This window comes from Propithecus coquereli, unplaced genomic scaffold (assembly GCF_000956105.1).
Source record: "Propithecus coquereli isolate 6110/MARCELLA unplaced genomic scaffold, Pcoq_1.0 Scaffold154, whole genome shotgun sequence".
Lineage (NCBI taxonomy): Eukaryota > Metazoa > Chordata > Mammalia > Primates > Indriidae > Propithecus > Propithecus coquereli.
Genome location: NW_012139858.1, coordinates 2,605,887 through 2,626,905, shown reverse-complemented (window position 1 = coordinate 2,626,905; position 21,019 = coordinate 2,605,887). Strand labels below are relative to the sequence as shown.

The 21,019-nt window shown below is 42.6% G+C and overlaps 1 protein-coding gene across 1 annotated transcript in view; it reads right to left on the bottom strand.

The window, feature by feature from the left end:
* Nucleotides 1–1,154: 1,154 nt before the first annotated feature.
* The window catches only part of MTMR12 (myotubularin related protein 12), a 71,852-nt gene continuing 51,987 nt past the window's right edge, over nt 1,155–21,019 (bottom strand). The window contains exons 9-16 of the mRNA XM_012640537.1: nt 15,299–15,405; nt 14,520–14,644; nt 13,449–13,527; nt 11,989–12,059; nt 9,615–9,787; nt 6,310–6,477; nt 5,218–5,379; nt 1,155–1,863 (exon numbers count right to left, since the gene is read on the bottom strand). Of these exons, the coding sequence (XP_012495991.1) occupies nt 1,294–1,863; nt 5,218–5,379; nt 6,310–6,477; nt 9,615–9,787; nt 11,989–12,059; nt 13,449–13,527; nt 14,520–14,644; nt 15,299–15,405 (1,455 nt within the window). The 3' untranslated portion in view covers nt 1,155–1,293. The remainder of the gene's footprint in view (nt 1,864–5,217; nt 5,380–6,309; nt 6,478–9,614; nt 9,788–11,988; nt 12,060–13,448; nt 13,528–14,519; nt 14,645–15,298; nt 15,406–21,019) is intronic.

The window sequence follows — 21,019 nt, the reverse complement described above, 5'->3', positions numbered from 1 at the left end:
TTCAAATTGGGATCCACACTGGAGAGTAAATGGGTATAAAAGGCAAACATTCAATTTAAAACATTCTAGCATGAGGTTTTTTTCCCTTTCTTTTGTGGGATTTGACAGGGTTCCATTGAGAATGAAAAAAACTGATCCTTACAAAGCATACTTTTCTGCAATTAAAAAACAAAAAATAGAGATACATATATATATATAATTTAGACAGCAGATCCAAGAAGGTGACCAGGCATAGTCAAGTTTCTTCTATGGCTTTTTAAATCACTGAGGTATTATATGAAAATCACTTCTGATATTTATGTTTAACTACTTTCCTATGAGAGCCACATTCAAGTGACCCAACCCCATCAGTCTGTAAAGGTACAAAACTCAAGGACGCGGCTGAGGGGCTGCAGAGAAGCACAGTCACAGGTGCTCCAAAGCCTAGGCAGGGGATTAGAGCAAGGCAAAGCAGTTCATTCCAAATACTGAGAGGAACGGGAGCTCCTGTGGGCAAACAAAGAGATTCCCCAGTTTAACCAACTGGTTTAGCAGCAAGACACTGGGACTATGTGCCCCAAGGCAGGGAGTGTGAGGGACCGTGGCGGGACAGTGGTGCGTAGAACTGAGCAGGCAGAGGAAGACCTGGAGCTGTCAGCAGCGGAGAGAGGGCGGGTACTGGCTAGCTCACCACCCACATCAAAGTGACACAGCCTATGAAGGAGGGAGGAAGATCTGAAGTGTCAGAGTGGGTGACACGGGTGGAATCTCCCAGCCTTTCCATAGGCAAGAGGACACAGAAAGGAAAAAATGCTATGATTTAAGTAAATGCTATATATCTTAATACCTCTGTTTGAATCTTTCAATTTGCCATTTAAATAGCACATAAAGCTGAACTTGCTCCCAACTGAGATAGGTTACAGAGAAACTTACTATTCCCAATGACTGGGTAAATTTATCTTGGCACAAAAAGGATCTGAAGAAAGCATCAAGTCCAAGAACATCTTAGTGAAGCCCTTCCCATTTGTAAACTGGCCAGTGCAGGTTCTATATAATACTTCGGCATCAGAAAACGGCCACAGTCCTATTATGGGTCAAGTAGTAATTCTTTTCAATTAATAATACTTTTAATTGCATAGTCTTTCAGAAACATGAAAAATAATGAGAACCAGCTCTTTTCCTGAAGGCCCAGGTTTACTCCAACGGAGCGCTGGGCTAATGGTCCCCCCAGCATCAGCTGCGGCGTGACTCAAATCCAGGGAACGACTGTCCCAGTCTCCCACGCTCCTCTTTCACAATCATTCAGCAAATAGGTCACACGTCCCCTAGATCCACAAACTCATCTTCTCGTTTGGCCAAATCTTCCTCATCTCCCAAAGCCTTCCAGCCACTGGTGGGCAAGATGGGCTTAGAGGAATGTCGCTGCAGCAAAGCAAAGGGAAACAAAGAGGACAGGCGGGCAGAGTTCCTCAGCAGGCAGGGGGGCTCTGCCTGGGGGTCTTCCTGGCTGTGGTGTCTCTCGTCGATTTTCTCTTGTAAGCTCTGGACTTCCTCCATCATTTCCAAGAGTTTGCTCATAGTGGCCACTGTGCCACCACCTAGGATTTGGGCTTCCGGAATCCAACGCAAGTAGCGCTGGGCCCAGACTCTGATTTCTGGTCCCTCTATATGAGGCAACAACAAACCGTGGTAGTCAGTGGGCTTGCTATGCCAGCTGTCATAGAACTCTCGAAAGTTGTCTTGCAGCTCATCAGAAGAATTAATAAGCTTGCTAATTCTCTTGCCCAGAAGGTTTTTAATTAAATGATCTGTTTCTTCCCTGAAAAATCCTCTTTTGGGAGATGACTTAGATTGGGTGAGTGGCAAAGAAAGTTGTCGTTGATGCTTTGAAAGAAAACACAAATAAATCTCTGGTTAATATAAGAGTCACGGTTACAGTTGTTACCATAAAAAAAAGGGGGGCATAATCCTGCTTTAGCAAGTATCAAGAGACATCAGGATGGCCCCATGAATGCATGTGCATTAAAATGCCGTCACATGCAACGGAAGGGGGTTCTTGTTTATTCCCACGCCGTATCAGAAACAAGTGGGGAAGCCAGGTGCGTGTGGCAGCTGTGCAGAGGCTTGTTGCGACACAGAGGGGAGCTTTCTATGCCCTCCTCTCCCATCACAGGAGTACCAAAGGACACAGTACTGAAAAAGCCGTCCAACTTAAGACAGGTTAATGATTTAGGGGAACTCAGAACATGCCTATTCATGTCTGGAAGGAAGCAAGATGTTTCTTCTTTGAGAACTTTAGGGCTGGTTAACCTCTATGATATTCTAAACACCTGCAAGGGAGCAGGGCTGACCACCTAAAGATTCCCATCACGTGGATGAAATAACTTAGCAGCTTGTCAGGCATCTAGTGGGAGTTTAAGCCTAAGTTATAAAGATTCTTCTGGACAAAGAAAACAGAGGCAGGTGGGAGCAAAGGAATTTGAGGAACCAGCTAAGCTGGCCAGACATTCTTGTCTGACAACCTGCATGGAGTAGAAAGCTTGAGAGCATTGGCATTTTTTCCCTCCTTAGTAATTCTCTCTGCGGCCAAAGCAGAATGCTATTTTGGGGTGCACTGTGAAAATGTGAAGATGGCTAAAGTGGTCAGAAAGTCACAAGAGTTCCCCAGTGCCCAAAGGAGAAGCTTAAAAAAAAAGGTGGGGATAAGCTGTTTCTCCTCAAAATCTTTTGCTCTTGAGATGTTCAAAGTAAGAACAGATAAAGCACTTACTTTAAGGCTAGCCCTGTAACTCTCTAATATATTTCTGCCAGTGGTTCTTCCTTGTAAAAAATTTTCTATTATAAATATTTTCTTATTATGGAATATGACATAACAAAAATATAAAAAAAGAAAGGAAAGCCATCCACAAGACCACAATTCAGAGATGACCAGGATTTCTGATTCTCCATCTGAGGACAGGAGATACGAAAGCCAGGAGTTGGCAGCCCCTCTTCTTCTCAGCAGACAAGGTGTGTCAGGCAGGGCAGGTGGCCGAGGAACGCAGACAAAACCTAACCGTCAGGCCGAGTGCGGTGGCTCACACCTGTAATCCTAGTACTCTGGGAGGCCGAGGCGGGTGGATTGCTCAAGGTCAGGAGTTCGAGACCAGCCTAAGCAAGAGCGAGACTCCGTCTCTACTAAAAAAATAGAAAGAAATGATCTGGACAACTAAAAATATATATATAAAAAATTAGCCGGGCATGGTGGCACATGTCTGTAGTCCCAGCTACTCGGGAGGCTGAGACAGAAGGATTGCTTGAGTCCAGGAGTTTGAGGTTGCTGTGAGCTAGGCTGACGCCACGGCACTCTAGCCCGGGCAACACAGTGAGACTCTGTCTCAAAAAAAAAAAAAACAAAAACCTAACAGTCACCAATCACTTACCGCCTGCCAGGTTCTGCACTCAGTGCTTTACGTGCATTGAAGGCCCTAATTCTCAGTCACTATTATTGCCCCATTTAACAATGAGGAAACTAAGGCACAGGGGTTAAGTAATGTGCCAAAGGCACCGGCTACCGGGTGCCAAAGCTATTTTCAAACAGTCTGGCTCTAGAGCCTGGGCTCTTAACTAAAGTCTCCTTGTGTCGGAAGCCCGGTTCTCTCAATCTCCTCAGTGAAAGGAGCAGGCCAAGGTGGGAACAGCACAGGCTTCACGACCTGCAGCTGAAGCTGCGACTGCACACCTCAGTGGACTCCTGCCCCTCGAGTGGCAGTTCAGAGCAGCCCTGCACGCTGGTCAGCCTCGGCTTTCCTCGTTCCACAGCACGTCTTTAAGGCCGCTGGTCCACTCCACCTGGTGCCCTCACCTGAAATCTGGTCTTCTTACCCAACGCTTCAAAGCTCCTCGTTGCCCCAGTTCCAATTCTGTTCTAGTACAATCTGAAATTCTCTAACCCTTCTGCTCAAATCTCTCCCACCAACCTACTCTTGGAGCGTAGGCTGTCTGCCCCTATCTACAAAGAGAAGGGACAATTAGGAAAACTATGTCTGAGGAGAGAAATGACATCTATTCTGAGACAGGGGACCCTTAGTTTCCTCTCCTGTAAAGTAAGGAGTGGGCCTCGCTGTCTCTGAGGTCCCTTGCAACTCAGGCACGCAGTTCTGTGACCCTAACCTGGCTCCCATGAGGATGTGCACACAGCCACCAGGGGGCACAACACACTGAAGAAAAACTGATCTCTGGCCAAATTGCTCCAGGGCTCAGGGCAATTCTGGTCAAACTGGCAGAAACAAGGTGAACCAGAAAGGGGAAGCATCCACCCTGGGTCTGAGAACCACTAAAAGGGCAGAGTGACAATTCTAAGTCATTCGGCAGCCAACATCATCTCTGACTTCTGGCTTTGGCTCACCCAATCCTCTCTAGAATGGAATCAACTCCCACACCAGAACTGGCCAGGCTCCCTGCAGCCCCTGAAGGCCGCAAGGTGGGCTCAGGATGGCAGTAGAGAAGGTGTGATACACACCGACTTGGGTTTGCTATCACTGCTCTCCCCTTTGTGGGGCAGAAATCCTGGGCCTGGAGACAAAGCTAGGAAACAGCATTTAAATAACTTCTCAGTTAGAGAACTCTGGGGTTTAACAACTAGTAAAATCAGGACAAACATCTGAAGGGAAAAACAAATCTTTGACATTGTGGTTCAGAGCATGGGTCAGCAAACTGGCAGCCCTTGGGCTAAATCTGGCCTGGCACCTATTTTTGTAACTATTGGAATGCAGTCATGCCCATCTGTTCACCTATTGTCTAGGGCTACTGCTGTGCTACAGTGGTAGAGTGGGGTGGTTGCGACAGAGACTGTATGGCCCTTGACAGAAAAAGTTTCCCAACCCCTGGTTTATAGGTACAGCCCATGAAAAAAGTCTTACTGGTATCTGCTGAGAAAAACCCACACAATCAATGTTTCTTTATTCTACTAACCATACACAGGTAGGGGTGAGAGGCACAATCTCATCCAGCTCGACTACAGCAGCAGCACCCTTAGTGACAATCAGCAAATGGCCATGTCTCATTAGGGCAAAGGCCGATTTGCTGAAAGCAAAGGATTCTAATGGGCCCTGACAATTGCCTGTCACAAATCTCGAGTTTGCAGACTGTTTCAAGGGGTAAGACACACACTGGCAGACAGAATCCATATGTAAATTTCATCCTTATACACATGGGACCTGGGGCAGATGCAGGGGGTTAGACATGTGGACATCTTACTTTGGAACGCACTCCTTTCCGTTGGCCTTTGTCCAGTTTTGGCTTTTCCACGTAGAGAGGGTTTCTGAGCAACGTCTGGGCTTTGGGTTCAAACTGTACAGACCAGTCCCACACGGAGAGCAGATTCAAAGGCTTGCTTTGTGTATCCTGGCTTTCCCTGCCCTGCCAAGACAAGCACAGGTCAGATGGCTTCCAGGGAGGGCTAAGGAAGGCAAACACATAATTCTGAGAAATGAGCACCAGGAAGGGCACTCCTGCCCTGCCCTGAGCATGAATATTCATGGTACTTCATTTTTAGAGGCTGAGGCTACCAGTGGTTATTCACTGGATGCTTTCAGACGGGAGGAGGGTAAGAAGGACGCTTACCTTCCGTGGACTATATGCCAGCCACTGTGCTGGGCACTTCCATAATCTTGTGAGACAACTATTATTCTTCCCATTTTATATTTGAAGAAACTGAGGCTCAGAAAGCTGAAGTGAACTGCCTGAGGGCACAAAGCTGGTGAGTCACAGAGCTGGGCTCTGAAACGGGAGCGGGGTGACTCGGAAGTCTAGGTTCTGTCATTCCCCCTCTGCTGTGGGATCTGGTAATCCTCCGGGCTCCAGCGAGCCCCGCAGCCAGCAGAAGGCTGGTCAGCAGCACTGAGATTAGCTGGGACTGTTACCCACCCCCACCCGGGGCACAGCCTCAAGAAGGACTAAAGGAATTTAAGATGGAAAGTAAAAGCCTAGCTTCCCTTCACAGAGCAACTCCAGGCATCAGGCAAATGGAAGACAGGGCATCTGGTCTGTTTTAAAAAGGACACCTTTTAATTTTGCTTAACCCCCAGCTCCACCACTTGCTTCCAGCTCCAATATTTACTATGACCAAGGGTGAGTTACTTGTCCTTTGTGTGCCTCAGCTTCCTCAGGGATAATAATGATGCATACCCACAGGGTGCTGTGAGGATTAAATAACACCTAGAAAGCACTTAGAACAATGCCTAGCATACAGTCAGTGGTAAACAAATATCATTTTTAGCATCAATGTTATTGCATCCTACTTGTGAGATGGAGCTTCTTTAATACACAGGTTCATAAGAGGGATCTTACCACGTTAGTATCTTTTTGATGAGGTGAATTGAAGAAGAAGGTGCTAAAAATAGGAATGTATAGGCTATCTGACAAAACAGTCAGGTAAGTCTCTGTGAATTCAAATGCTGGAGGATGCTGGTGTACCAGCTGCCAGACACAATCTAAGAAAAGCTGGAACACAGGAACCTATGTGAAAACAAGACACACGTTACTCAGTGGGCACAGAGCCCAGTGCAATCTGTCCTGAGCTCAGGGGCAGCCATCTCTAAGCTGTGGAGTAACCACCTCTGAGCACTATATTCTCTGGGAAACACAGTACACCCATCCCATTCCAAGCAATAAATATGCTCAATTGAAATCACGTACTTAGAGATTAATGTCGTATTTGGCAATACCTACCTGTGTCAAAGACATTTCAAGGATGAAATATGTAAAAATTTCATTATGGATCAGTATTAACAGAGGAGCATTTGCTTTTGATAATAGGGAACACTAACTTAGAACCCCAAATAAGTGAAATGTTATCTCCCCCCAAAACAATTCCAGTCTTCTCATTAGTGGAGCTGTATTGTAAGAAATTGTACTCAATTATGATTGCTATTTTGAATTTTGTCAATAAAAAATTATGGGGGGAAAAACTTCTGTCCCCCTGCTTGCCCACACAACTATGGTCAGGGACAGGTCCTGGAGACTGAGCTGAAATGAGAAGCCTCCCCCTCTCCATCTCCCACAATGAGGGCCCAGAAGACAAAGGGATGGGAAAGAAGGCAGTGGCTATAAAAATGAGTTTTTTCACAAATGTATTTTTTTTTTTTTTTTGAGACAGAGTCTCACTCTGTTGCCTGGGTTAGAGTGCCATGGCATTATCATAGCTCACAGCAACCTCAAACTCCTGGGCTCAAGTGATCCTTCTGCCTCAGCCTCCTGAGAAGCTGGGACTACAGGTGTATACCACGACGCCCAGCTAATTTTTTCTATTTTTTTTTAGTAGAGACAGTGTCTTGCTCTTGCTCAAGCTGGTCTAGAACTCCTGACCTCAAGCGATCCTTCTGCCTCGGCCTCCCCAAGTGCTAGGATTGCATGAGCCACCATGCCCAGCCCCACAAATATATTTTTTTAAATCCATGAGTCTCCTTTGTTAGCTACCCAGAGGTGAGCTCTTGATTAGTAGAGGAGTAATTTCTCCAGTATGTTATCATTTACAAAGTGCTTATCCTCCTTGATTCACCAATGACCCTGCCAGGTGGGTAGAGAAGCTATCTCTCCCTACATAGGGGAGGAAACAAAAGATTAGAGATCACAAGAGGCTGGCCCAAAAGTCTCACCGAGAGCTCATAAGAGAGAGGTGAAGGGGAATCCAGCTCTTGAATCAAAGTCCAGTGCTGCTTCGATTATATCACAAGTTAGCCAGCCCGTTTTCCTTTAAAACTTCAATATGTTGGTGTTAAAATGCTAAGAAATATTTACACAGAACTTTATTTCATACCTCATTTTATGCACAATATCATTGAACAAAGTGGAAAATATTTAGGCCTCATTGTATAGTAAGGGAAATGAGCTCAGAAAATATGAGTGACTTCTTCAAGGGTGGGGTCAACAGCAGATTGGGTTTTCTCTTGGACCCCTTCCCATTAGACATGGTGCCTATCAGTTCCCCTCTTCTCAAGATAAACAAACACACTTCTCTTCGCACAGTGTCAGCTCTGCCTATCATCTTATGTGCATCCCATCAACCTTTCAGATTGGGTCCTCTAAGTCCCTACTAAGACTGAAGGATGGTGATTTCTATCCAGCTCAATGGGACACAGATGAGTACAGGGCAGGCCTGAAAGAAGCCAGCTGGCTGAGCGTGAGAGGCCTGGGTTACCCCAGGAACCTGCCACGCCCTTAAGGGCAGGCGCCATGGCTCTCATTCCTGCAGCATACTGAGCCAAGCCTTCTGCACCACAGACAGACATGCTGATTACCTAGAGGAAGAAAAACCACAAGTTACGCTACCAGCACACGTCAGCTCTGCAGGTGATTTAATTAAATAAAGTTTGTTTTCATTTTTCCTTCCACCAGTCATCAATAAGGAGCCAAAGGAGTTTATACAGCTGCCACCTAGACAAGCACACCACAATCTGGGGGGCTTATTTTCTGTAAGTGATCTACAACGCTAACTCTCCTGTGCCTGAACTCAGAGGCCGCGGCCTGGAGTGCTTCACCCAGAGAGAAGCACAAGTGGCGGGGGCACAGCCCTACATAAATTACCGCTAAGGCCCAGGTAAGGGACGGCATTAACATAACCCTATGCTGGCCGGGTGCGTGGCTCACGCCTGTAATCCTAGCACTCTGGGAGGCCGAGGAGGGCGGATTGTTTGAGCTCAGGAGTTCGAGACCAGCCTGAGCAAGAGTGAGACCCCGTCTCTGCTAAAAATTAGAAAGAAATTAATCGGACAACTAAAAATATATATAAAAAATTAGCCGGCCATGGTGGCACATGCCTGTAGTCCCAGCTACTTGGGAGGCTGAGACAGAAGGATTGCTTGAGTCCAGGAGTTTGAGGTTGCTGTGAGCTAGGCTGACGCCACGGCACTCTAGCCCGGGCAAAACAGTGAGACTCTGTCTCAAAAAAAAAAAAAAAAAACATAACCCTATGCTTCATTTTGAAAAGGTTTATGCCCAAAGAAAATTTACTTTGTGTTATTATGTACACATTGAGTATCCCTAATCCAAAAACCCAAAATCTGAAATGCTCCAGAATCCGAAACTTTTTGAGTGCTGATGTAACACCCAAAGGAAATGCTCACTGGATCATTTTAAATTTTGGATTTTTGGATTAGGGATGCTCAATTGGTAATACAATGCAAACATTCCAAAATGCAAAAACATCCAAAATCTGAAACACCACTGGTCCCAGGCATTTCGGATAAGGGATGCTCAACCTACATTTTCTGTAAGAAACCTGTACCCTGAAGATCCATTTATTGCAAAGGCTAACTTAGTAGAAATTGTAGAAGTCCTCTTACTGAGTTACTTTATATTTAAGTTTTATAAATCAATATTACTTCCATCATGACATATATATATAAAAATACACCCTGGCGTACACAATTTAGAAGAGAAGCCTCTGAACACACTTGTTAGTATCTTTTTTCCTCTAGGAAGGGTTTCAGTATTATTTAAAGCATCCAAAGTCATCACACAATGAACTGATCCCGGTTTTCCTAACAGACCTGTACTGCATGCACTTTGCAAGCAGTAGCGCTCCATCTGAAGACAGGTGTTAAACGAGAGGCTGATCTCCCCATGATGGAAACAGTCTGACTGTGGGAACTCACCTCCTCTTTGTCACTCTGGCGCAGGTGGTTGCAGCGATCCAAGAAACAGTGGCCACCCATGACCCACTCCTTCTGGACGAGGCTCTGGAAACCAATCCTGGTTCTGCAGTGGGGATCCATCATCACTTGCACCAGAGAGGAAATGAGGCAACAGAGGTCGGATGCGTTCTCCTCTAGGAGGGGCCCAGCAACAAACAGGAAGGAGGGCAAAATGTGTTAAAAAGCTGCAGAGTGCTCCCACTTGCACAGTTAAAAGTAGGGTTCACAACACCAAGGTCTGCTATTAATGGTCACATTCTTATTCCTTGAAGGCAAGAGCCAATGAAAAACAGGGTAATGGTTTCAGACTGAAAGACAATTTGCTTCTAGTCTGTCTAGTACAGGTTCTGGCTTATACTCGTACTAAATATGGATTTGTTTACTGAATGAATAAATGTAGCATTGCAAATCCACTTCCAGCACATGGGCATCTAGGTGTGCTGCACAATGAGAGCTAAATCACCGTTATAATGATGGCCTGCTGGACTCTGCAGACCAAGACTAAAGCCCTTTCCTCCTGGGGTGTCGACGCCCCAGTCACTGAACTCACTGTTCCACAGCTGGGCTGCATCTTGGGCTCATCTCAGAGCTCCTTTCCTCCACTCCTAAGTCCTTACTCGCTCTAATTTGGAGAAAGTTTAATATTTCTGGACTGTACCAAAATGATCTTTTATTTTCAGCCCAAGGCTCTTTCCTTTTATGTTTAAGGAGTACTGAGGTGCCTGCTTCTCCTTGCTTAGCCTAGGGGAGAAATTCTCCTTGATCTACTTCTACATGCCCACCTGAAATGCACTTTCCAAAACCCATATGATGAAAAGTCTATTCACATACTTTAACATTCATGACTTAGAGCAAATAAAAATATGTATCTATGCAATTTGTCTTAATTTTAAGATCCTAAAAGCCAGGGTTTATGTCTCCATGGTTTCTTACATACAAAATAAGTACAACTCAAGTTGCTTTCTAAAAATGTCCATGGTACTAGCATTTCTGGGGTCCGAGAAACTTGGGAATGAATTATAACTACGGTGGTTTCATACTTGGCTCTTTCATCCTGCCCCCTGCAATCACGAAGCACTGCATGTCCAGGCTTACACTTGTCTATTCCGGGGAACAAGCTTCAATTATGGAAGACACAGGTTTAAAAGAAACAGCTTTCTGTCTTCTAGTGCTATCAGTTTTCAAAACAAGTTTCATTTTTAAGGGAATCTTCCTCCTTGTATCTCAAGGGTATAAATAGTATACCTGTGGGTGACAGGAAGAGTGGCTAAAAAATGAGATTTTAGAGGACAAACAACTCAGCAGTTCACCTAGGAGTGAGGGACACCTCAGTTCCATGAGTGGAAGACTCAGTTTTCATTGTATGCAACTCTGCGATCAGTGTGGTCTGGCCCTGGGTCCCTCCATCTCTCAGACCTCCGATCTCTATCTCTCCTCCTTTTCACCAGTTACTTAGTACTTAGATAATGCTCTGTTCTGTCATTTTTGGTTAGGTTTTTTTCAATAACATGCTGAAGGCAACTCTCCCATTAGGCTGTAAACTTCTAGAAGGCAAAAGTACAGAGCTCTGCACATGGCAGATGCTCAATAAATGTATCCAAATCTAAGTCAGCGAGCAAGCATCAGATCAACAAAGCCACAGGAATAAACATTTTCCAGTCTGCCCTTAAGACCTAAGGTCCAACAATTATCGAGAACATCGGAGAAATGAGAAAAGCTTGGGGGTATAAGCATGAGATAATCTACTTAATGTGTAGTGTGGGGTTATATAAACAGCAGGTAACTTCTTAGCTCATATCTAACCAGTAATAGCACCAATCTTTTTTGCATGGCGGTTTACACTTGCTTTTGCACATTCTGAATGTGTCATGTACAGCAAGTTAAGCCCACTGAGGAAAAGGAAATCATGGCCCACCAAGTTTCCATGGTAACTGTAAAAAGTTGCCAAACACGAAGATATAAAAATAACAATTAAATCATCCACGGTCTCTTTATATAAAGGATTATCAAAAGATTTTAACTTTAACCAAGCTGACTTAATATAAAACAAAATCCAAAACATTAAGAAATGTGAGCTTTGGTAAAGATACCAAACAATTCCTTCTTGGGCTGTGAATAGGTCTGCCAAGTTCCAAGTGAAAGAATTTTATTTTAAACTGTAATGCTAAAACCCAAGGCAAAGGATTCCAAGGTTAGGGAGAAAGGAATGAGAAGGATTTCTACACTAGCTCGCTCCTTTAATAAGATAATTTCAAATAGATAAAGCTACATGTACAAAAACTGAATCTCAAGTGCAGGAAAATAGAAATAATCCTTTGTGCTTTAAATATATTACCTAAAAGAAGAATGTTCATGTTTTGTGCTTCCATGCATTCTGTAATCTCTATTGCTTTTTTCAGGCAACGTCTGAATAAGAAAAAGATAAGAAAAAGGGGCATTACTTCTTCAGCTTGGTAACAAACAAGTAGTTTACAGATAGTCTGAATTAATCTTCAGTTTTTCCTCTCATTTGTTTTTTCACGCTTAAATCCTCCAGAAAAGAAACTATTTACTTTTACACTATTCAGATACTGGGAGACACTCATCTACCTATTAGAAGCTGAACATTCTCAGAAGGGAATCCCAAAATTGATGTTAAAATGCTCCTAGGCAATTTCTACACTAGACATTCTCATTGAAAAGTCATACCCAAGTCTGCTGGTGAGCCCTAGTAAGACCTATAAATACCCCTAGCAGCAGAATGTGAGGCATGTCTCCACTGTTTTATTCAAGGTGATCTGAGGAATGTATTGGTGTGGCTGAAAAGATCTAAGATGCTCAGAAATCCTTTGTGTCTCCCTCTTTCTACACGTTATTCCCTTTCAGCCTGTTGCCACCAAGTGCAGCTTCCACGTGTCCCAGCTGATACCTAGGGTCCTTCACATATGCTGCCCTCCGCTTGCAGTGGTGCCCCTTCCTGTCCCCAGTAACCCTCCCTCCCCACACCCTGACACTTCACCTGGTTAGGGATGCTCACCCTTCTTTGCCCGCCCTGTGTTGTCTTTCTTTTATAAAATTTATCACTGTTTTCCATTATATATTCAAATTATGGGATACATAACAGGATATTCAAAATATAGTTAAGTGTCTAGAGGGCTGAGGCTCCTTTCCACAGTACTCACTGCAGAACTGAAAGTGAGTGTGTATGAGGAGGAAGGAAGCATTCCTCTTTCCTCAAATGTAGCCTAAAGTGGAGCTATTCTCTTCTCCATCATCATTCTGTTTTGTACCTTCCTTTGCCATATCCTGTATTTAATGGTAACAGAGAGGAGCTAGGCAATACACGAAGTAGGAAAGGCAATATAATGCTCTTCTCTGGGAGTGTTAACCTAACCAAACCAAACATGACTAATAGACATTAATCATGATAATGTTTAAAAAGCATTTAAACAGGTAATACATGTATAAGACACAAAATTCAAAAAGGTATTCAGTGAAGAGTCATTATCTCTCCCATTCTCACCCCGAGTTTCCTCCCTGGAGGCCAGCACTGCTGCCTCAATTATAACTTTGGGTTGCCAAGCCCTTTTCCATCTATAGAGTATATCTCCTTGTAAGCAGGAAGCATGTTTATAAATTCCTATCGAATGTGCACAGAAATAAGTCACAAATGTAAAATCTGGCTGAGCCCTAAGTAGAACATGTGATCTAAGAACATTTAATTGTGAAATATCAAACTGTTAAACTGTCAATTTGCTTTACTACTTTGAATTAGACGACTGTAAAATTCATGAGCAAAATAATGGCTTGAAATACCTGATTATGTCAAGCCAGCTGCTACTTTCCAACAGAGAAAACCACTTTATATCTGTGTCCCAAAATTCAGTACTGTTATCTGGAAAAGGAAAAAAGAATTAAGATGTCAGGTCATTGTTCACTGACACACCTGTCACAAAAAACCTGTGCTACTCAACTGAGCTATGTGGATGAACAGTCTAGACTCTAGCTGCAGAATCTAGGCTGGAGACTCCATTTCAAGCAAAGGGCATTCATTGTTTCAGCTGAAACGATTTTTGAACTGTAGGCCCGTAGAAAGGGTATGACAGTCAAAAAGAGATCTTTATTGCTGAAATAAGAAAGGCCTACACAATGTACACAAAGCCATGGTTCACCCTATAATTCAACAAAGAGAGTAATGTGTTCGGCAGAAATAGTTGACCTCCAGGCTGCTATTCCTAAGTCCAAGGTAGAAAAAGTTACCTGTAAGTGTGACAAATCTCAGAGAGTAAAGACTCATTCAGAAATGGAGAGAATCAATAGGTGACAGCATGATTAGATACGAGTCAAGTTCTAGATTGTTACTGGTAGGCAGCCTGGGCAAGGAAATGGGGATAGCTGGGATGGGCATGTTTCCTTTTCTACTGTGTACATGGCTGATTAATTGAAAATTTTTTTACGTTGTTAGAAACTGTATATGCCCAATCAGGAAAAAAATTAAGGTATTTCCACTTTGGGAAAAAAAGTCCACTATGGAAAACAAAGAGCTCATTCACTTTATAAATCACCACAAGTGAGTGAATATAGGTTCAAAAGCTTTTAAAGGGAGAAACCAAAAATGCTCACCACTGGGCAACTGGTGTGCTGGGGAAAGGGGAGAAGAGGAGGGTGTGATCCCTGCCAGGACACGGAGGCAGGCGGGGAATGCCTGGAGAGAGATGGAGAGTGGGGTGTGGCGGTGGCAGCTGGTCCCCTGGCTCCACGACATCACTGCCCTGAGCCTCTGTGTACTACTATAAAGAACCCAGGAAAAGGCACCAACTTTCACCTGATCCACGTGGCGTGTCTTTCCCCATTTGACAGAAAGTTTTTGCTCAGAATTCTTCTTACCTATCAGAAACAGCTGTTTAAATTTAGAGTATGCAGTCTGGATTTCCTGCAGGGATAGGAAGTTGCCTGACAGGTCTTCAGTTTTAACTATTTCATAGGGTGGCCTGTGGATGGTCTTGTAAATTCTAGGTATCAAAAAGGAACACAAGATTAGAAGAGCAAACACGAATTTAGAATAGCTTATTTTTCCTGAGGACTTACTATGTGCCACTATCTGTTAAGGGATGTGTAGGTATCCTCCCATCTAACCCATACCTATGAGGTAACTGCTGCAGGACCGCTGTTCCCAGGCAACAGATGTGGAAATGGAGGTGCCCAGAGTAAAATTACCTGGCCTAAGATGATCAAGCTGATAGAGCCATGATTTGGAACAAGGCAATTTAACTCCAGAATCTATTTCTTTTTTTGGTTTTTAATTCATCCACTTTGGGGTTTTTTAATTTTTAATTTTGAAAAATTTCAAACATACAGAAAGTAGAAAAGATTAGCACGGTGACATATGCCATATGCCACCTAGATTTGACAATTATTAACATTACAGACATCATGCCATCTCCCCTAAATACTTTAGCATGCAACTCTAAAAACAATGCAGTTGACATTCTTAATGATTATGTTATACTGACTCCTTTCAAAGTAATTAAAAACTACTGTAAGTTGTATTCCCTTAGTACTAAGCTACCAGCAAGTAAATAGAAAAACTACTAAGAACTGTTCCCGCTTCTTGGGAAAAAAAAGAACTGAACAAAACAAGAACAAAATGTAGAACTAGTACTGACCCATCCAAGAAGCTCTTCTGGATTTGTAAAATGCCATCGTCCTGTTCTTTGGGCAGTGCTGACATTTTCAAAAGGGCACTTCCATTGTGGCAGGACCAACACCATATCTGCAGAGTGGAATAAAGATTTTCCAGACATAATCCAGCAGGGCCAGGTAAGCTTAGCATTTAAATTTGTACAGGGAAATTTATAACTTCAATATGAAATGGCTGTATATATTCTACTTTATTAAGCAAGAGAGTAGATGATAGAAAAAACTGAGTCTTAAAAAAACCAAACACATCTACATAGTTGAACTCAGAGTATGTTATGGTCTAACATATACCTTTGGACCTGGCTTTAGTGCTGGTAACTTAGATGATGATAAACATTATTATTAGTTTTAGGATAGTAGCTATCCCTGGAGTGCAGCTTACTACAAGTCAGGCATTTTATATGAATTTATTTAATTATTATGGTTATTCCTTGTAATAGAGATGATTATTATCCCCATTTTAGCAGCAAGGAACTGAGGCTCAGAGAGACTGAAGGACTTCCCCTAGTCGTACAGAAAGTAGCAGCACTCCAAAGCCCTGTTCCACCTGGATGGCAAAAAGGAGGCAGCTTCCATCATTAGAGAGAATTCACACTAGAAAGAATGGAAAGCTGGCTATTTGACATACAGTAAATATAAGACTCATACATTCAAGGCACTGCATTAGGTTGTGAGAAGGCAAAAAGATGATTAGGATACTGTGTCTACTTTCAGAGCTTAAACTCTCAAAAGGGAAATAAGCGTACAAATATCCTAGAAGGTAGAATGTGGTATACAACAAGAAGAACGATAAAAGAGGACAAGGAGAAAGAAACCACATGAATGACCATCATATGAGTGACAGGCTAAGCAGGCATTTGGGCTTTTTTCTGCCTAGGTGATAGGTTAAGATGTTTAGACTTTTTTCTGAACACAGTGGGAGTTTTTGTTTGCTCTGCAGGAACAAAAATAGACTGGAACTGACCTTGGGGCAAAGTAATCTTCCAGCAGAGCTTAGAATGGAGGGGAGGGAAGGGCTGCTTGGGCAGGCGAATAGTTGTGGACTTTGGGCCCTGCATGAAGGCCAGGCAAAGCGTTCAAGAGTGGCTCAGGTCCAGCCCTTGCTTTGCTGATCAAGCCATCAGCCTGGGCTCAAAGGTAAACCTGGAGAAAAAAAATGCCTTTTGTAATTCAGCTGCCCAGAGGGGGAACCTTTTTGCTATTCATTTGTCACGAATAACATAAATCATACGCTGGATGTGCTAGGAGTAGCCTGGGCCAAGAGTTAGAGATCAACAATCCAGGCGATATCCTGCACTACACTTATAAAGTCATAAAGAGGAACCAGTTTGGGGTTTCTGGGAAAGATGATGGACTCGGCATTGGGTATACTGGGTTTCCAGTGCCAATAGGACATCCATGTGGAGGTATTCAGGAGGCCCCTAAAATGAGAGTTATGAGCTTCAGAGAGGAAGGCAGGACTGGAGCTCTGGACATGGAAGCTGATGGCTGCTGAAGTGGAAGAGATGAGAAGCCCACCCAGAAAGCCAGGACAGAGCAACACAAGATGACTTTAGGAACTCCCCTCTTGGGGTCAAGCTATACTTAAAGATTGATAATGAGGCAGAAGTCTTAGAATACAGACAAATCAAAGGGCCTTTTGCTGTTCTCTTATTCTAATGTCATGCTAAGCAATGTGCAGAAACTACCACACAGTTTTTAGCTCTCTGCCAAAGGTGGCAATATTTTGAATGCTCAAGCAGTTATGCCTCCCTAGTTGGTATAGTTCACTCAGATAAAGGGGGAGATACCCTTAGCCATGACTAGATGATGGGTTCTAAGAAACTAAGTGTTCTTCATGCTTTTTATCTCCTCTCCTGGGGCAGAAAGGATAGGCCTGTGGGAGGATTCAACCACATAACTCGTTTTCCATTTGGGGCATGTGTAACAATAATTCCCAATCACAACTGTCTCATCTTATCTGAGGCACAAAGGGCCAATCCACTTACTATTCTCTACCTGAAATAGTAAATAGAAACGAACAGAATTCCTGGTCAGAGAGACTTCTCATAGGAATTTAGCAAAATGTCTTCTGCCCTCCAAGTACTAACCAGGCCCGACCCTGCTTAGCTTCTGAGATCAGACGAGATCAGGCACGTTCAGGGTGGTATGGCCGTAGACAGCAGTAAGTCTTCTATTCTTGCAATATGTACAATTTCTCTCTTGGAAAGGGCCACAGAGTTCTTAGTATGAATGACTTAATATGTAAGAATCGCAGTTTGTTAATCCCACTTATTTTAATATTTTAGAAGGGGAGGAATTACTCATTATTTGGTACATTTTAAGGTATCTCTCTTAATAGAGTCAAAAACAGCTTTAGAAGAACATCTACAACCAGATGCTAGAAAGTAGTGTAAGTAAGAAGGAAAGGAACCAAGTGAGGAGGTAAGAGGACCAAGAGAGTATACAGTGTTTCCCAAGGCAGGACAGGAAGTTAAAAGACAAAAAATGGAAGAGGTAATCAGTGTCAAAAACTGCAGTGATCTTATAGAGAACTGGGGCTGTGCATAGCTCAATGACTTCGGGGAAGAAAATGTCAGAGAGTGAGGGGAGTAGAAGTCATGTTGCAAAAAGAAATGAGCAAAGGCCAGGCACTGGCTCATGGCTGTAATCCCAGCACTTTGGGAGGTTGAGGTGGGAGGATCACTTAAGGCCAGGAGTTTGAGGTTGCAGTGAGCTACGATGATGCCACTGCACGCCAGCCCGAGTGACAGAGTGGGACACTGTCTCAAAAAAAAAATAAAGAGTAGAGAGAATAAGTACATATTCTTTAAATATGTTTGGTATTATAGAGCAGAAGAATCAGATAGTAGCTTGACTGTTAAGGAAGGGCTTCTTCAGGTTAGGGAGATGTACGGATGTCTTCAAGAAGAGCGGAATATACTTCAGAAAGATAACCACAGAAGAGGGAAGGCAGACGGAACTCGGATCCAGATAAAGTAATCAAAACCCAGACAGAGGGTCAGATTCTGTGTGAAGGAAACAGGAGCACAGAGAGAAACAATAGGAGGCCAAGAAGAAGGAAGCTGAGGGAGTTCTTGTTGCTGTCCTGGATCCAACTGAAGCAGGGGAAAGAAAGGTCATCACTAAGACTTAAGCATGATACTACAAACTTAAAGAGAATGAAAACTTGTTTACCCAGGGTAGGATGATACAGGAACCAAAAGGAGTTAAATAAAAGACTGCTGAGTGGAAGATGGCCCAGCAGAGACAAGGTACAGGTGGTTTCATGGATCCTGTTAAACACAATCTGCAGTTTGGTTTGAATAATCTATAGCAATGTTCATTAGCCCCAGAGTGAAAAAAGATAAATACCCAGAGTTGGAGAATAGCAGAGGGTCTAGGAGGCCAAAGTCTCTAGAATGGCAGCAAGGACGTGACTGAAGTGATAAATTATGCAGGTCTTGCCTGAAAAGGAGTAAGTGAAGACAGGGAAGAACAGACTAGGTAGAAAGACAGGGTAAAAAAGTATGGAAATGTTCTGGAATAGATCATGGTAATAGTTGCACATATATACTAAATAGTATATAGTTGCAAATATACTAAATGTTACTAATGGGAAATTTTATATTATATGTATTTTACCACAATTTTTAAAAATTTTAAGATGTTCCCCAATCTAGCCCCAAGCTGTCATGTCAACGTTAGCACTGGCCACTCCCCTATGCTCCTACTGCATAGGAACTGTGATTGCTGATCTCAACTGTGCTTATCTGCCAGATCCTGGAGAAAATGTTATGCATATGTGATCTCATAGATCAGCGGTTCTCAAACTTTTTGGTCTTAGACTCCCCTACATTCTTAAAATTATTGAGGACCCTGAAGAGCTTGTGTTTATGTGAGTTATAGCTATTGACATTTATCACATTCGAAATTAAAACTGAGAAATTTTAAAAATATTAATTCATTTTAAAATAACCAATTGCACATTAATATAAATAACATTTTCTACACACAAAAAGATTAGTAAGATAAATGACGTTGTTTTACATTTTGGCAAACCTCTTAATAATCTAGTTTAATAAGAGACAGCTTGATTTTCTCATCTGCTCAACAACATCAAAAAAGTATGGAGAACAAAATGTAAATATGAGTAGGTTCAATAGGAACGAGAGAAAGGAGGAGGGATAAGGTAAGGATGTGGCCAGAGAGGGGCTTATGGACACTCATGTAACTTAGTTGTCACATTTTCTATAAGTCTCCCTATAAGTCTGATGACACATATGCTAAATACGAAACAAGAATCTAGACCACCTTAAGGCAGGGGTTCTCGAACTGTATTTGTTTCCTTGGAGACATCTAGCAATGTCTGGACATAGTTTTTGGTTGTCGCAACTTGGAGGGTGCTACTGGCATCTCAGAAGATGTTACTGGCAGGAATGGTGTTAAATATTGTACAATGACTGCCTTCACAACAAAGAATTATCTGGCCCAAATGTCACTAGTGCCTAGGCTGAGAAATCCTGCCTTAAACAAAAAATAAGAGGTTATAGCAGTACAAGTTTGCAATACTGATAATTTCAAAGGAACATTTGAAAGGGTTGGGTTTTCTAGGTAAAGGTACATAATTTCAGCAATTCCAAATACAAAATAAATTGTCTTTTAATTTGCTTATGATCGTTTTTGGTGATCTTAATGGTAAAGTCAAATGAAAATTTTACATTAAAAAAAGAGGGAGAGAGATAGTGAGAGCTGTGTTATCTGTGTAGATGTGTAAATTCTATTTTGTGTAATATTTTTGCACTGTCCATTTATACAAACTCCACCAATAACTATCAGACATATAATTAAGGCAAATGTAATGAAGTGAGAACACCTTTCCACAATTTCTATCAAAGTTATGCTGCAGACTTCTCACTGGGGTCTTTTGTTTTTCTGAGACAGGGTCTTGCTCTGTTGCCCAGGCTAGAATGCAGTGGCATCATCATAGCTCACTGCAACCTCAAACTCCTGGGCTCAAGAGATCCTCCTGCCTCAGTGTCTCGAATAGCTCAGACTATAGGCACATGCCACCATGCCTGGCTAATAACTCGCTTAGGTCTTATCAGAACATTTTCTATTTTTCAGCCCCCAGGTGTGGCTAGAACGCATTGTATCTAAATTTCACGCACTGCAGAGATAGAGAAGCAGCCTCTTCCCACATGTGTAGACAGTTCATCTTTGTTTCCTTCCACAGAGCATACCCTCTATTCTGGATTCCTCTATAAAAGGATAAAGAATGGAGACTCTCATTTTCATTCCTCTAAAGCATCCATTTTTAAAGTATAGTATACACCTTCCTGGGAGGTCCCAAGACCTTTTCAGTCTAAAAAGCCTATTAAATATTCTTTCTTTCCCCAAATATACATCTCTGTGAAGTTGGATTTTCTTCACATGCTTCAACCGAACCTCAACATACAACAACATCTGAATAAAAGCAGCAGATATGGGAATCCAGCTGTCTCCTATTTTCAAAAAGGTAAAACGATGCTATTCTTTTATTTTATTGTTTTGGAAAGTATAGTTATTTCTCATAGAAATATGTTATTTTTGCTAACATGTAATGAGTTTATTACTTAAATATTTTGAAAATTTTCAACTTGAATTTTTAATAAGGCAAATAGCAACAGATACAACCCACAGAAACAAAAACCCTTTGAGATCCTTAA